Source organism: Ovis canadensis, chromosome 15 (assembly GCF_042477335.2).
Source record: "Ovis canadensis isolate MfBH-ARS-UI-01 breed Bighorn chromosome 15, ARS-UI_OviCan_v2, whole genome shotgun sequence".
NCBI lineage: Eukaryota > Metazoa > Chordata > Mammalia > Artiodactyla > Bovidae > Ovis > Ovis canadensis.
Genome location: NC_091259.1, coordinates 16,838,198 through 16,853,057, shown reverse-complemented (window position 1 = coordinate 16,853,057; position 14,860 = coordinate 16,838,198). Strand labels below are relative to the sequence as shown.

The window sequence follows — 14,860 nt, the reverse complement described above, 5'->3', positions numbered from 1 at the left end:
GATGCTGCAAAGTATTTTGAAATACTAAAATATTATTTCAACCTGTTTTGCTTTTATTATTTGTAAAAAAAAAAAAAAAAAAAAAAAAACCTCCTTTAAAAATTCAGCACTCCAACCAGATTTACTATGCCATGCATATTTTGCTCACTCGCTCATTGATTCAGCTAATGTTTATTAAATGCTATTACTGCACTATAAGCTAATGATAGAGATTTAAGGAAACTCTTGATTGACTGAATTAGATGGAAAGCAAACCCCACAGAGGGCAGAGCATGCTATCCGCTGTGATAAAAGCCTACGGGAGCAGAGTCTACTACTTTCTACCAGAGTGATTCAAGAAAAGCATTCCAGAGAATTTGTACCTTAAAGGTTTTCCCATCTACCAGTGGCCTGGAAGCCAGCTGGATCAGGACACAGCCCCTACCATCAGTGGGCTGGCACCAGCCCCAGAACTCCCAGGATATAGCCAACTAGCTCAGGACACAGTCCCAGCAACCAGTGGGTCAGTGCCAGTCCTTTGCTACCAGGCCATGCAGCCAGTCACCCAGTCGCACTTACCTCAAGCCACTGCATGAGGCAGGGCCTGGCAGCAAATGAGGCAGGCATAAGTGAAATAGAGACTAAGAACAATAAACAAGATCAATGAAATGAAGAGCTGGTACTTTGAAATAAGTAAAACTGATAAACCTTTAGCTAGACTCATCAAGAAAAAGAGAGAGGGCCCATGTAAATAAAATCAAAGCTGAAAGAAGAGAAGTCAGCCAATACCACAGAAAGACAAAGGATCATAGGAGATTACTACAATTATATGCCAATAAAATGGACAATGTAGAAAAAAAGAATAAATGTCTGGAAATGTACAATTTCCCAAGAAACAATCAGGAAGAAATAGGAAATATGAAAAGATCAATTACCAGTAATGAAATTAAATCAGTAATTAAATAAAATAAAACAAAAACTCCCAGAAAACGAAAGTCTAGTACCAGATGGCCTCACAGGTGGAAAGTCTATCAAAAAATTTTAAAAAAGTTTAACAACCCTCCTTTTCAAACTATTCCAAAAATTTGCAGAGCAATACTTCTGAACTCATTCTACAATATCACCTAGTACTAAAACCAGACAAAAATATAGCACAAAAAATTTACAGGCCAGTACCACTGATGAACACAGATGGAAACATCCTCAACAACAACAAGTAAATTAGCGAATTGAATTCAACAGTACATTAAAATGATCACACAGTGATCTAGTGGGGCTTATACCAAGGATGCAAGGATGTTTAATATCCACAAATTATTGTTTTATACCACTTTAACAAATCAAATAAAGAAATCATATAATCATCTCAATAGGTACAAAAAAGCTCTGGACATCTTGGAATACACACACACACACACACACATATACGTATAAAATGGAATGATACTCAGGCTTAAAAAATAAAAACGAAATCTTACTATCTGTGACAACATGCGTGGACCCAGAGAGAATTATGTTAAGGAAAATAAGTCAGAGAAAGACAAGCATCATATGATTCCACTTATGTGTAGAATCTGAAAAACAAAACAAATGAAAACAATAACAAAGCTGTAACAGAGTAACAGATGCAGAGAAAAAAATAGGTGATTCCCAGAAGGGAAAGGGGTAGAGAGATGAAAGAAATAGATGAGAGAAATTAAGAGATTCAAACTTGAGAAAAATGTCAATGGAGGAAAGACACTTTAACCATGGCTTCCCTGACAGCTCAGTTAGTAAGGAATCCTCCTGCAATGCAGGAGACCCAAGTTCAATCCCTGGGTCGGGAAGATCCACTGGAGACAGGATACGATACCCACTCCAGTAATTTGGAGCTTCCCTTGTGGTTCAGCTGGTGAAGAATTCACCTGCAATGTGGGATACCTGGGTTCGATCCCTGGGTTGGGAAGATCCCCTGGAGAAGGGAAAGGCTACCCACTCCAGTATTCTGGCCTAGAGGATTCCATGGACTGTATAGACCATGGGGAGGCAAACAGACACAGCTGAGCGACTTTCACTTTTCACACTGTATAAATTTCATTCACTTGGAATATTATCTTTTTTGAGAAAGAAATAGAGTATTGAAAACTTGCATATATAAATATATGCATAAAATGCCAGTAAATATAGAACAATTTTATATTAAATGATACTTGAATTTACAAATTATTTTTTGAAGTAATTCAGGCTTTATTAGGAAACAAAAAGCAGAACAGTTATTCAGTAAATGGGCTTGTTGTATTACTTCAAACTGTGCTAATGCTGCTCAATATTTGGAAGACAGATGCCTCTTGTTTAGAAAGATTTTTAGTTTAGAAAGACTTATTTCTAAACAGGTTCCCATGCTCTCCATGGGAAGAATCTATCACTTACTCTAAAGAGGGTAAAACAAGAAGACAGGTAAGTTCTCTCCCTTATGACTGATTCATGTTGATGTATGCCATAAAACAACACAATATTTTAAAGCAATTATCCTTCAATTAAAAATAAATAAAATTTTTTAAAAATAAGGAAAAAAGTGCCTTTTGAAGAGGAAATATTTTAAAATTCAACAACAAGAACAGGAAGATATGATTCACTTAAATTAAAAAGTGTTTCAAATTATTAAAATATCATCATGGTTATATTTTCACACAGGAAATAGAGTTCTCTGTGTAAGCGCCAAGTTTCTTCCAAAATCCAAGTTACATGAATTGATAAAATATTTAATGCTTATGAATTTGTTAACATTTCATAAAAACTTTTGAGTTTTGTGAAACGTTGAGAAATGAAATCACCCTTCTTTAATCCTTTAACCCTTACAGCATATCCACACTGGGTAGAAAAACTGAATGATACTCAGTTAGACAGTGGGAGCCATCTGCGATGGGAATGTAAGGCTACTGGAAAACCCAGACCCACCTACCGCTGGCTGAAGAATGGAGTACCCCTCTTGCTTCAGGTACTGTTGGTAACCATTAGTATGTTCCAGTGATATTTTAGTGGAATTTCACAAAGGACAAACTAACTTCCTTTAGTCTTATTGAAAGCCATTTCTTATTTATCCCTTATATTCAGAATGAGAAAGATAACATATAACCAAATTAATTTTTACTCTTTAAAAAAATTATTGAAATATAGTTGATTTACAATGTTGTGTTAATTATTTCTGTACAGCACAGTGATTCAATTATACATATATATATATATATATATATTCTTTTTAAAATGTTACTTTCCATTGTGGTTTATCTAGTATATTGAATATAATTGTATGTATTGTACAGTGGAACTTTGTTGCTTATCTATTCTATGTATAAAAGTTTACATCTGCTAGCCCCAACCTCCCACTAGATCCAACATCTGCCCCCCTGGCAAGCACTAATCTGTTCCCTATCTCTGTGATTCTGGTTCTGCTTCATGTATAGATTCATTGTGTAATATTTTAGCTTTCACATATAAGTGATATCATAGGTATTTGTCTTTTTCTGACTTACTTTGCTTAGTATGATAATCTCTAGTTGTATCTATGTTGCCACAAATGACATTATTTTGCTGGCTGAATATTCCATTGTATATATGTGCCATTTCTTCTTTACCCATTTATCTGTTGAAGGACATTTAGGTTATTTCCATGTCTTGGCTATTGCAAATTAGTGCTATTAGGAACATAGGTGTGCAAACATCTTTTTGAATTACACTTTTGTCCAAATATATGCCCAGGAGTGGGATTGCTTGATCATATGGTAATTGTAGTTTTAGTTTTCCACTGTGGTTGCACCAACTTACATACCCACCAATTGTAGAAGAGTGCCCTTTTCTCTACATCCTATCCAGCATTTATTAGTTGAAGACTTTTAAATGATGGCTATTCTGACTGGTGTGAGGCTGTAACTTATTGTAGTTTTGATTTGCATTTCTCTAATAATTGGCAATTTTGAAAATCTTGTCATGTGCCTGTTGGCCACCTGTGTATCTTCTTTGGAGAAATCTGTATTTAGGTCTTCTGCCCATGTTTTTGTATAGGGTTCTTTTTGTTGTTGTTGAAAAAAAATAAAGTTTTCTTTTAATTTTAATTGCCTCATTACTTTCTTTTTTTTTTACTTTTGTTGTGTTATTTGTTTTTTAATTTATTTTTTTCTTTCTGAAAATTTTTATTATTTATTTATTTTTTAATTTTTATTTTTACTTTACTTTACTTTATGATACTGTATTGGTTTTGCCATACATTGACATGAATCCACCACGGGTGTACATGCATTCCCAAACATGAACCCCCCTCCCACCTCCCTCCCCATATCATCTCTCTGGGTCATCACCGTGCACCAGCCCCAAGCATGCTGTATCCTGCATCGGACATAGACTGGCGATTCGATTCTTACATGATAGTATACATGTTACAATGCCATTCTCCCAAATCATCCCACCCTCTCCTTCTCCCTCTGAGTCCAAAAGTCCGTTATACACATCTGTGTCTTTTTTGCTGTCTTGCATACAGGGTCGTCATTGCCATCTTTCTAAATTCCACATATATGTGTTAGTATACTGTATTGGTGTTTTCTTTCTGGCTTACTTCACTCTGTATAATCGGCTCCAGTTTCATCCATCTCATCGGAACTGATTCATATGTATTCTTTTTAACGGCCTCATTACTTTCTAGTAATACATCACTTCTTCAAATTTTATTCAATCATATAAGTTTATATGAAAATATCAGTGATTACCATTAACTCATTGCCGCTTTTAGCAGACTTTTAGACATCATCTAACCTACTGCTGTCACTTTGAAGACAGTGGGATAATCAAAAAATAAAGTTGTTTGCCTGAGATTGAAACCATTTACCACAGACTAGGACTTGAACCTATGAGCTGGAACTCTAACCTAGCCAAAACCCACAATACCTGGTTTCAGGACTGAATGAAGCTCAGGTTCTTGATGTCCCATCACAGAAAGAATTCATTGAGAGGCAAAGTGATGGGTAAGAAATGGATTTATTCAGATTCAGAGAAAACTACTCTCCCCAGACAGAGTGTGGGCCATCACAGAGGGCAAGTGCAGTGCAAAATGTGGTGTGGTTAGCTTTTATAGGCTGGGTATTTTGTATGCTAATGAGTGTGAGGATTATTCCAACTATTTTGGGGAAGACGTGGAGATTTCCAGGAATTGGGTCATCATGCACTCCTTGGTCTTTTGACAGTGATTCGAACTGACATGATGCCTCTGGGTGTATCATCAACCTTCCTGATTGAGGATGAGGGTCTAATCAAAGTCAACTTTTCTACTATCTTGGACCCATTTGATTCTAATAAGTTTATCTTGTGTCCTTCAGTTCAGTTCAGTAACTCAGTCTTGTCTAACTCTTTGTGACCCCATGGACTGCAGCACGCCAGGTCTCCCTGTCCATCACCAACTCCCAGAGTTTACTCAAATTCATGTCCATAGAGTAAGTGATGTCATCCAACCATCTCATCCTCTGCTATCACCTTATCCTCTGACCTTCAATCTTTCCCCAAATCAAGATCATTTCAAATGGGTCAGTTCTTCACATCAGATGACCAAAGTATTGGAGTTTCAGCTCCAGTGTCAATCTTTGCAATGAATATTCAGGACTGATCTCCTTTAGGATGGACTGGCTGGATCTCCTTGCAGTCCAAGAGACTCAAAAGCGTCTTCTCCAATACCATAATTCAAAAGCATCAATTCTCTATAGTCCATCTCTCATATCCATACATGACTACTGGAAAAACCATAGCTTTGACTAGACAGACCTTTGTCAGGAAAGTGTCTCTGCTTTTGAATATGCTGTCTAAGATGGTCACACCTTTTCTTCCAATGAGCAAACGTCTTAATTTCCTGGCTGCAGTCACCATCTGCAGTGATTTTGGAGCCCAAGAAAATAAAGTCTGTTGCTGTTCCCATTGTTTCCCCATCTATTTCCCATGAGGTAATGGGACTAGATGTCATGATCTTAGTTTTCTGAGTGTTGAGTTGTAATCCAACTTTTTCACTCTCCTCTTTCACTTTCATCAAGAGGCTCTTTAGTACTTCTTCGCTTTCTGCCATAAGTGTGGTGTCATCTGCATGTCTGAGGTTATTGATTTTTCTCCTGGCAATCTTGATTCCAGCTTGTCCTTCATCCAGTCCAGCAATCTCATGATATACTCAGCATATAAGTTAAATAAGTAATGTGACAATGTACAACCTAGACTTACTCCTTTCAGATTTGAAACCAGTCTATTGTTCCATGTCCAATTCTGTTCCTTTTTGACCTGCCTACAGATTTCTCAGGAGGCTGGTCAGGTGGTCTGGTATTCCCATCTCTTTCAGAATTTTCCACAGTTTGTTTTGATCCACACAGTCGAAGGCTTTGGCATAGTCAATGAAGGAGAAGTAGATGTTTTTCTGGAACTCTCATTCTTTTTCAATGATCCAAAAGATGTTGGCAATTTGATCTCTGGTTCCTCTGCCCTTTCTAAAACCAGCTTGAATATCTTGAAGTTCACACTTCACATACTGTTGAAGCCTGGCTTGGAGATTTTTGAGCATTACTTTACTAGCATGTGAGATGAGTGCAATTGTGCAGTAGTTTGAACATTCTTTGGCATTGCCTTTCTTTGGGATTAGAATGAAAACTGACCTTTTCCAGTCCTGTGGCCACTGCTGAGTTTTCCAAATTTGCTGGCATATTGAGTCAACACATTCACAGCATCATCTTTTAGGATTTGAAATAGCTCACCTGTAATTCCATCACATCCATTAGCTTTGTTCGTAGTGATGCTTCCTAAGGCCCACTTGACTTTGCATTTCAGGATGTCTGGCTCTAAGTGAGTGATCACACCATCATGATTATATGGGTCCTGAAGATCTTTTTTGTACAGGTCTTCTGTGTATTCTTGCCACCTGTTTCTGTTAGGTCCATACCATTTCTGTCCCTTATTGAGCCCATCTTTTCATATAATGGTCCTTTGGTATCTCTAGTATCTCTTGAAGAGATCTCTACTCTTTCCCATTCTATTGTTTTCCTGTATTTTTTTGCATTAATCACTGAGGAAATCTTTCTTATCTTTCCTTGCATTCTTTGGAACTCCACATTCACATGGGTATATCTTTTCTTTTTGCCTTTGACTTTTGCTTCTCTTCTTTTCATGGCAGTTTGTAAAACCTCCTCAGACAGCCATTTTGCCTTTTTGCATTTCTTTTTCTTGAGGATGATCTTAATCACTGCCTTTTGTACAATGTCATGAACCTTTGTTCATAGTTCTTCAGGCTCTCTGTCTATCACATCTAATCCTGTGAATCTATTTGTCACCTCCACTGTATAGTCATAAGAGATTTGATTTAGGTTATATCTGAATGGTCTAGTGGTTTCCCCTACTTTCTTCAATTTAAGTCTGAATTTGACAATAAATAGTTCATGATCTGTGCCATAGTCAGCTTCTGGTCTTGTTTTTGATGGCTGAATAGAGCTACTCCATTTGTGGCTGCAAAGAATATAATCAATCTGATTTCGGTATTGACCATCTGATGATGCCCATATGTAGAGTCTTCTCTTGTATTGTTGGAAAAGGGTGTTTGCTGTGATCAGTGTGTTCTCTTGGTAAAGCTGTATTAGCCTTTGCCTTGCCTCATTCTGTACTCCAAGGCCAAATTTTCCCATTACTTCAGGTATTTGTTGGCTTCCTACTTTTGCACTGCAGTCCCCTATAATGAAAAGGACATCTTTTTTTGTGTGTTAGTTCTAGAAAGTCTTGTAGGTCTTCATAGGACTGTTCAACCTCAGCTTCTTCAGCATTACTGGTTGGGGCATAGACATGGATTGCTGTAACATTGAATGGTTTGCCTTGGAAATGAACAGAGATCATTCTGTCATTTTTGGGATTGCATCCAAATACTTCATTTTGGACTCTTTTTGACTATGATGGCTACTCCATTTCTTCTAAGGGATTCTTGCCCATAGTAGTAGATATAATCGTCATCTGTGTTAAATTCACCCATTCTAGTCCACTTTAGTTCACTGATTTCTAAAGTGTAGATGTTCACTCTTGCTATCTCCTGTTTGACCACTTCCAATTTGCCCTGGTTCATGTACCAACATTCCAGTTTCCTATGCAATATTACTCTTTTCAGCATTGGATTTTCCTTTCATCATCAGTCACATTCACAACTGGGTGTTGTTTTTGCTTTAGCTCCATCTGTTCATTCTTTCTGGAGATATTCTCCATTGATCTCCAATAGCATAATGGGCACCTACCAATCTGATGAGTTCATCTTTCAGTGTCCTATCATTTTGACTTTTCATACTTTTCCCGGGGTTCTCTAGGCAAGAATACTGAAGTGTTTTGCCATTCCCTTCTTCAGTGTATCACATTTTGTCAGAACTCTCCGCTATGACCCATCCGTCTTGGGTGACCCTACACAGAATGGCTAACAGTTTCATTGAGTTAGAAAAGGTTGTGGTCCATGTGATCAGATTCATTACTTTTCTTTTATTGTGGTCTTCAGTCTTTCAAGGTTTATAGAAGCCTCTGGATGGGAGAGACTGACTGAAGGGGAAACTGGGTCTTGTTCTGATGGGGGGGGGGGTCATGCTCAGTAAATCTTTAATCCAATTTTCTGTTGAAGAGCAGGGTTGTGTTCCCTCCCTGTTATTTGACATGAGGCCAAATTATGGTGGAGGTAATGAAGACAATGGGGACTTCCTTCAAAAGGTCCCATGCAAGCACGACTTCACTTCAGTTCAGTCACTCAGTCATGTCCGACTCTTTGAGACCCCATGAATTGCAGCATGCCAGGCCTCCTTGTCCATCACCAACTCCCAGAGTTCACCCAAACTCTTGCCCATCGAGTCAGTGATGCCACCCAGCCATCTCATTTTCTGTCTTCCCTTCTCCTCCTGCCTGTAATCCTTCCCAGCATCAGAGTCTTCTCCAATGAGTCAACTCTTCACATGAGATGGCCAAAATATTGGAGTTTCAGCTTTAGCATCCGTCCTTCCAATGAACTCCCAGGTCTGAGCTCCTTTAGAATGGACTGGTTGGATCTCCTTGCAGTCACAGGGACTCTCAAGAGTCTTCTCCAACACTACAGTTCAACAGCATCAATTCTTCAGTGCTCAGCTTTCTTCACAGTCCAACTCTCACATCCATACATGACGCAGATAATCATGATGGTGTGATCACTCACTGAGAGACAGACATTCTAAAATGTGAAGTCAAGTGGGCCTTAGAAAGCATCACTGCAAACAAAGCTAGTGGAGGTGATGGAATTCCAGTTGAGCTGTTTCAAATCCTGAAAGATGATGCTGTGAAAGTGCTGCACTCAATATGCCACCAAATTTGGAAAACTCAGCAGCGGCCACAGGATTGGAAAAGGTCAATTTGCATTCCAATCCCAAAGAAAGGCAATGCCAAAGAATGCTCAAACTACCACATAATTGCACTCATCTCACATGCTAGTAAAGAAATGCTCAAAATTCTCCAAGCCAGGCTTCAGCTATATGTGAAGCATGAACTTCCAGATATTCAAGCTGGTTTTAGGAAAGACAGAGGAACCAGAGATCAAATTGTCAACATCTGCTGGATCATTGAAAAACCAAGAGAGTTCCAGAGAAACATCTATTTCTGATTTATTGACTATGCCAAAGCCTTTGAGTGTTTGAATCACAATAAACTGTGGAAAATTCTGAAAGAGATGGGAATACCAGACCACCTGACCTGTCTCTTGAGAAACCTATATGCAGGTGAGGAAGCAACAGTTAAAACTGGACATGGAACAACAGACTGGTTCCAAATAGGAAAAGGAGTACGTCAAGGCTGTATATTGTCAATCTGCTTATTTAACTTATATGCAGAGTACATCATGAGAAACACTGGGCTGGAAAAAGCAGAAGTTGGAATCAAGCTTGCCAGGAGAAATATCAATATCCTCAGATATGAAGATGACACTACCCTATGGCAGAAAGTGAAGAGGAACTAAAAAGCCCCTTGATGAAAGTGAAAGAGGAGAGTGAAAAAGTTGGCTTAAAGCTCAACATTTAGAAAGCTAAGACTGTGGCATCTGGTCCCATCACTTCATGGGAAATAGATGGGGAAACAGTGGAAACAGTCTCAGGCTTTATCTTTTGGGGCTTCAAAATCACTGTAGATGGTGATTGCAGCAATGAAATTCAAAGATGCTTGCTCCTTGGAAAGAAAGTTATGACTAACCTAGACAGCATATTGAAAAACAGAGACATTACTTTGCCAACAAAGGTCCGTCTAGTCAAGGCTATGGTTTTTCCAGTGGTCATGTATGGATGTGAGTGTTGGACTGTGAATAAAGCTGAGTGCTGAAGAAGCACTCCTTGGGCTATGCCAAAAGCATCAAATTGATGCTTTTGAACTGTTGTCTTGGAGAAGACTCTTGAGAGTGCCTTAGAGAGAGTGCACTCTAGAGAGTGCACGGAGTTTCAAACAGTCAATCCTAAAGAAATCAGTTCTGACTATTCATTGTTAGGATTGACATTGAAGCTGAAGCTCTAATACTTTGGTCATCTGATATGAAGTACTGACTCCTTTGGAAAAACTCTGATATTGGGAAAGTTTGAAGGAAGGAAGAGAAGGGGGCGACAAAAGATGAGATGGTTGGATGGCATCCCCAACTCGATGGACTTGAGTTTGAGGAAGCTCTAGGAGTTTTTGATGTACAGGGAAGTTTGGAATGCTGCAGTCCATGGGGTTGCAAAGAGTAGGACATGACTGAGTGACTGAACTGAACTGAGCTGAACTGGATTATGTTCTTCTTTCAAAAGTTGTGCCCTGCCACTTTCGTTCCTGTTATAAGATCACATATATAGTAAGATACATGATTGGGAGAGAATCTTAGTCTTCTGTGTCCTAGGCAGTTTCTTTCCATGACATCTTTCTAATATAGACTTAAATTGCTTTTTGGTAACTCTAGTAAGTGTTTTTAAAACAACTTAATAAGTACCAGATTTGAAAATAAATCACCACTTAATATCAGAATAATTATTATAATTTCACTTTTCCCTTGTTGTATCCCTTTTAAGGCCAAGGGGAAATTGTTAATTACCTATGGACAAAAGGGAGGGAAAGTGTGTAAATTGAAATTCCAAACACAGTTTCTCCTCAAGTTCTGCCATTTTCAAAGGATCTTGTTTCTGTAGTTTGCCCTTTTGGATCTTGATTTACCCTTTTGTAAAATCAAAAAATTGGATCATATCACCCCCACAGTCACATCCAACTCCATTATTCCTTTATCCTAAAATCACTAAGGCCAAAGCACAGTTATAGAAAAAGACCGACACAAATAAAAAGAGTAGGAGAACTGTTAAAGAAAACTGAGAGGGAGGGAGCAGGAATCCTGGGACATTGGCTTATTACCTGTCTCTCTAATCTTCTTGGGATATCACATAAACCTTGGGAAGGGTCCTGTGCTGGTTATATTGTCTATTCTCATCAACCCAGTAAATTCCACTGGCAGATGAATGAATGGGTTCATTTTAAAAATGATGTCAAATTACTGGACATCCCTGTTGATAGGTAAGCAAAGCACTGCTCACTAAAATTAAAAGAGTGATTTACCTAATGTCAAATAGATAAGATATCTGATTGTTATACAACATTTTAAATTAAAAATTTGTTTTTAAAGTGTGCTCTTGGCCTCAGTTTACCTCAGTCTGCATGTGCTTAATTTTCTGTCTTCTGTATTATTTCATCTGATAATGAAATTTACATTTTCTGACCAAAAGTTTTATAAAGATTCCAGTTATAGGACAGCTTTTTATTTTTTTCAAATCTATGTCATTGTGCTGGGAAGTGAGAGAAAAGACAAACACCTGACTAGATCAATATAATAAAGAGATTCTTGAAATTTAGTGGACTGTATTTAATCTTGATCCTACATATCTGCAGTCTCAATCCTTTCTACATTTGAACTCCAGCTTCTTATTTGTAAAATAAATTCAATAAAAGCATTATCTGATGACTGTATTTCATAAGCTTAACCAGTATACCAAACAAAAACATCTTATTTTAAAATATAATCAAAAGCAAAATTCATAAAAATGACTATAAGAAGATATAGTTATAATTTCTTTTCTGATCGACATAGCTATATTTTGCATTAGAATAATGTATAGTAAATTTGTTTTTCTAAGTTGAAATAATGTTCAACTGTATTAATTGTGAGGGCTTCCTGTTGACTCAGATGGTAAAGGATCTGTCTGCAATGCAGGAGACCCAGCTTCAGTGCCTGGGTCAGGAAGATCCCCTGATGGGAATAGCTACATACTCCAGTATTCTTGCCTGGAGAATTACGTGGAGAGGAGTCGGAGGGCTATAGTCCATGGGGTTTCAAAGTTGGAGGCTTTTTTTTTTTTAATCTAGGAAAGAGTAACTGCAAAATATGTGTGAAACATTCAATTTCTATATCTATTTTTCTTATTCCATTACAGAGTAGGGTTGAGATGGTTAATGGAGTATTGATGATCCACAACGTGAATCAATCAGATGCTGGAATGTATCAGTGTTTGGCCGAAAATAAATATGGAACCATTTATGCAAGTGCTGAGCTGAAGATTTTAGGTATGCAGTTTCTAACTAAATAAATAGGAAAGAAATGTGGCTTCTTTTCTTGCTCTAATTCTTACTATACTGAAGGTTTATCATGTGATTGTAAAAACCTATTTTATCTTTTGAAAAGAAATAATATGCCTTGCTGAATGTACTTTTTAAATTTTGGGAGATAAGGTTATATGGCATACAGTTTGTCCCATAACTTTTATTTTCTTTAATTTTAGTTTTAATCCTAACAGATTTACACACTATATCTTTTCTATGGCTTTAAAAAATCACATAAGAAAAGTATGCTAACTTTCAAGGAAAATTGTCATAAGGGTAGAGGATCAGAATGTAGGTTATCAACATAGCGATGCTTAATATTTTCCCAAGCTGCTCCTACCTACCAGTAGGTATGTGACTCCTGCAAGGCAGGACTCCCAAGAAAGCATTCTCTGTCAAAGGGATGTTATCACCTTAACAGGTTGATGAGACCCCTCCTAAAGCCAGGCACAGTAAGTTCATAGGGTTACATTCTGTAATATAACCAGAACACTAGCACTAATTCACACTCTACTACAAGAAAAATTCAATTCAGGGAATAGACTACCAGATTGAGCCTCTTTAGGTCACTGGAATTGATTTTCCTTTTTCTCACTCTCAAGATTTTCTAAATTTTGGTTCTGGGATAATTATAATACAAAGAGAGAGACTTAGATGATCTTAACACACCATTTCTCAAAAGTGGGCGAAAGCCTGATTGTGCTTTGTACTTCCCACTGACCCAAAGCACATTAACAGAAACACCCAAGCTCTTGGAATCTGAAAATGTGCCTTTCATATATCAGTTAAATATAATACACCATAAATCAACTTGAATTATGAATGTTTACATTTGAAATTTTTTCACACTATAACAAATCCATCCAATGTTGATACAGAAGTCCATGTTTCAGTGTATTGCATCCTAACCAATCAAAAAATATTTACTTTCCTGTTAACTCATACACCTGTATTTCTGAATTTAAAAACTGCTTCAGCACTCACCTAATCAATGGTTTATCCAGAAACACTCTCAAATGGGTCCCTTTCTTATTCAAAAATGTATTTTCAAAATTACCGTTAATAAGGTATATCTCCAGTAGGCAACCAAATATGTTATCTTTCTATAAATTCCTAAACTTTTCTTTCGATTTCTTAACTCATCTCAGTTGGTACCTTTTTCTGTTTGTGTGGCTCAGACGGTAAAGCGTTTGTCTACAATGCGGGAGATCCGGGTTCGATCCCTGGGTCGGGAAGATCCCCTGGAGAAGGAAATGGCAATCCACTCCAGTACTGTTGCCTGGAAAATCCCATGGACAGAGGAGCTTGGTAGGCTACAGTCCATGGGGTCGCAAAGAGTCAGACATGACTGAGCGACTTGACTGACTGATATGCTATGCTAAAACATTAGATATGTTTTAATGTTATGTGTTATGTGCTAAGTATAACTATGCTATACTTCTATGTAATGAACATAAAACACAAATGAAATATTCATAAGATTGTCAGATTGGCATAAATAAATATTTACGATACAGTAAACTTGTAGACATATTTTCCAGTTTCTCTTTTAGATATAAAGGTGTCTCTTTTTTCATTTGTTTGTTTTTTCACATATCCTTTACTTCAGCATTTTAGGAATCAGTGAACTAAAATGGACTGGAATTAGTGAATTTAACTCAGATGACCATTATATCTAAAACTGTGGGTAAGAATCCTTTAGAAGAAACAGAGTACCCATCATAGTCAACAAAAGAGTCTGAAGTGCAGTACTTGGATGCAATCTGAAAAATGACAGAATCATCTCTGTTTGTTTCCAAGGCAAACCACTCAATATCACAGTAATATGTCTATACCCCAACCACTAATGCTGAAGAATGGTTCAATGAAGAACCACAGGACCTTCTAGAACAAACAAACTCTCCAAAACGATGTCCTTTTCTTTATAGGGGACTGGAATGCAAAAGAAGGAAGTCAATAAATACCTGGAGTAATGGGCAAATTTGACCTTGAAGTACAGAGTGAAGCAGGGCGAAGGTTAACAGAGTTTTGCCAAGAGAATGCACTAGTCATAGCAAATACCCTCTTCCAACAACACAAGAGAAGACTACACATGGTCATCACCAGAAGGTCAATACCAAATTCAGATTGATTATATTCTTTGCAGCCAAGGAAGGAGAAGCTCTATACAGTAAGCAAAAATGAGGCTGGAAGCTGACTGTGGCTGAGATTATGAACTCCCTATTGTCAAATTCAGATTTAAATT

General features: G+C 37.5%; 1 protein-coding gene across 1 annotated transcript in view; it reads left to right on the top strand.

Moving 5' to 3' along the window:
* CNTN5 (contactin 5) overlaps positions 1–14,860 on the top strand; it is a 642,146-nt gene that overhangs the window by 294,170 nt on the left and 333,116 nt on the right. Inside the window, exons 8-9 of the mRNA XM_069553671.2 lie at positions 2,820–2,956; positions 12,450–12,579. Coding sequence (XP_069409772.2) covers positions 2,820–2,956; positions 12,450–12,579 — 267 coding nt within the window. The remainder of the gene's footprint in view (positions 1–2,819; positions 2,957–12,449; positions 12,580–14,860) is intronic.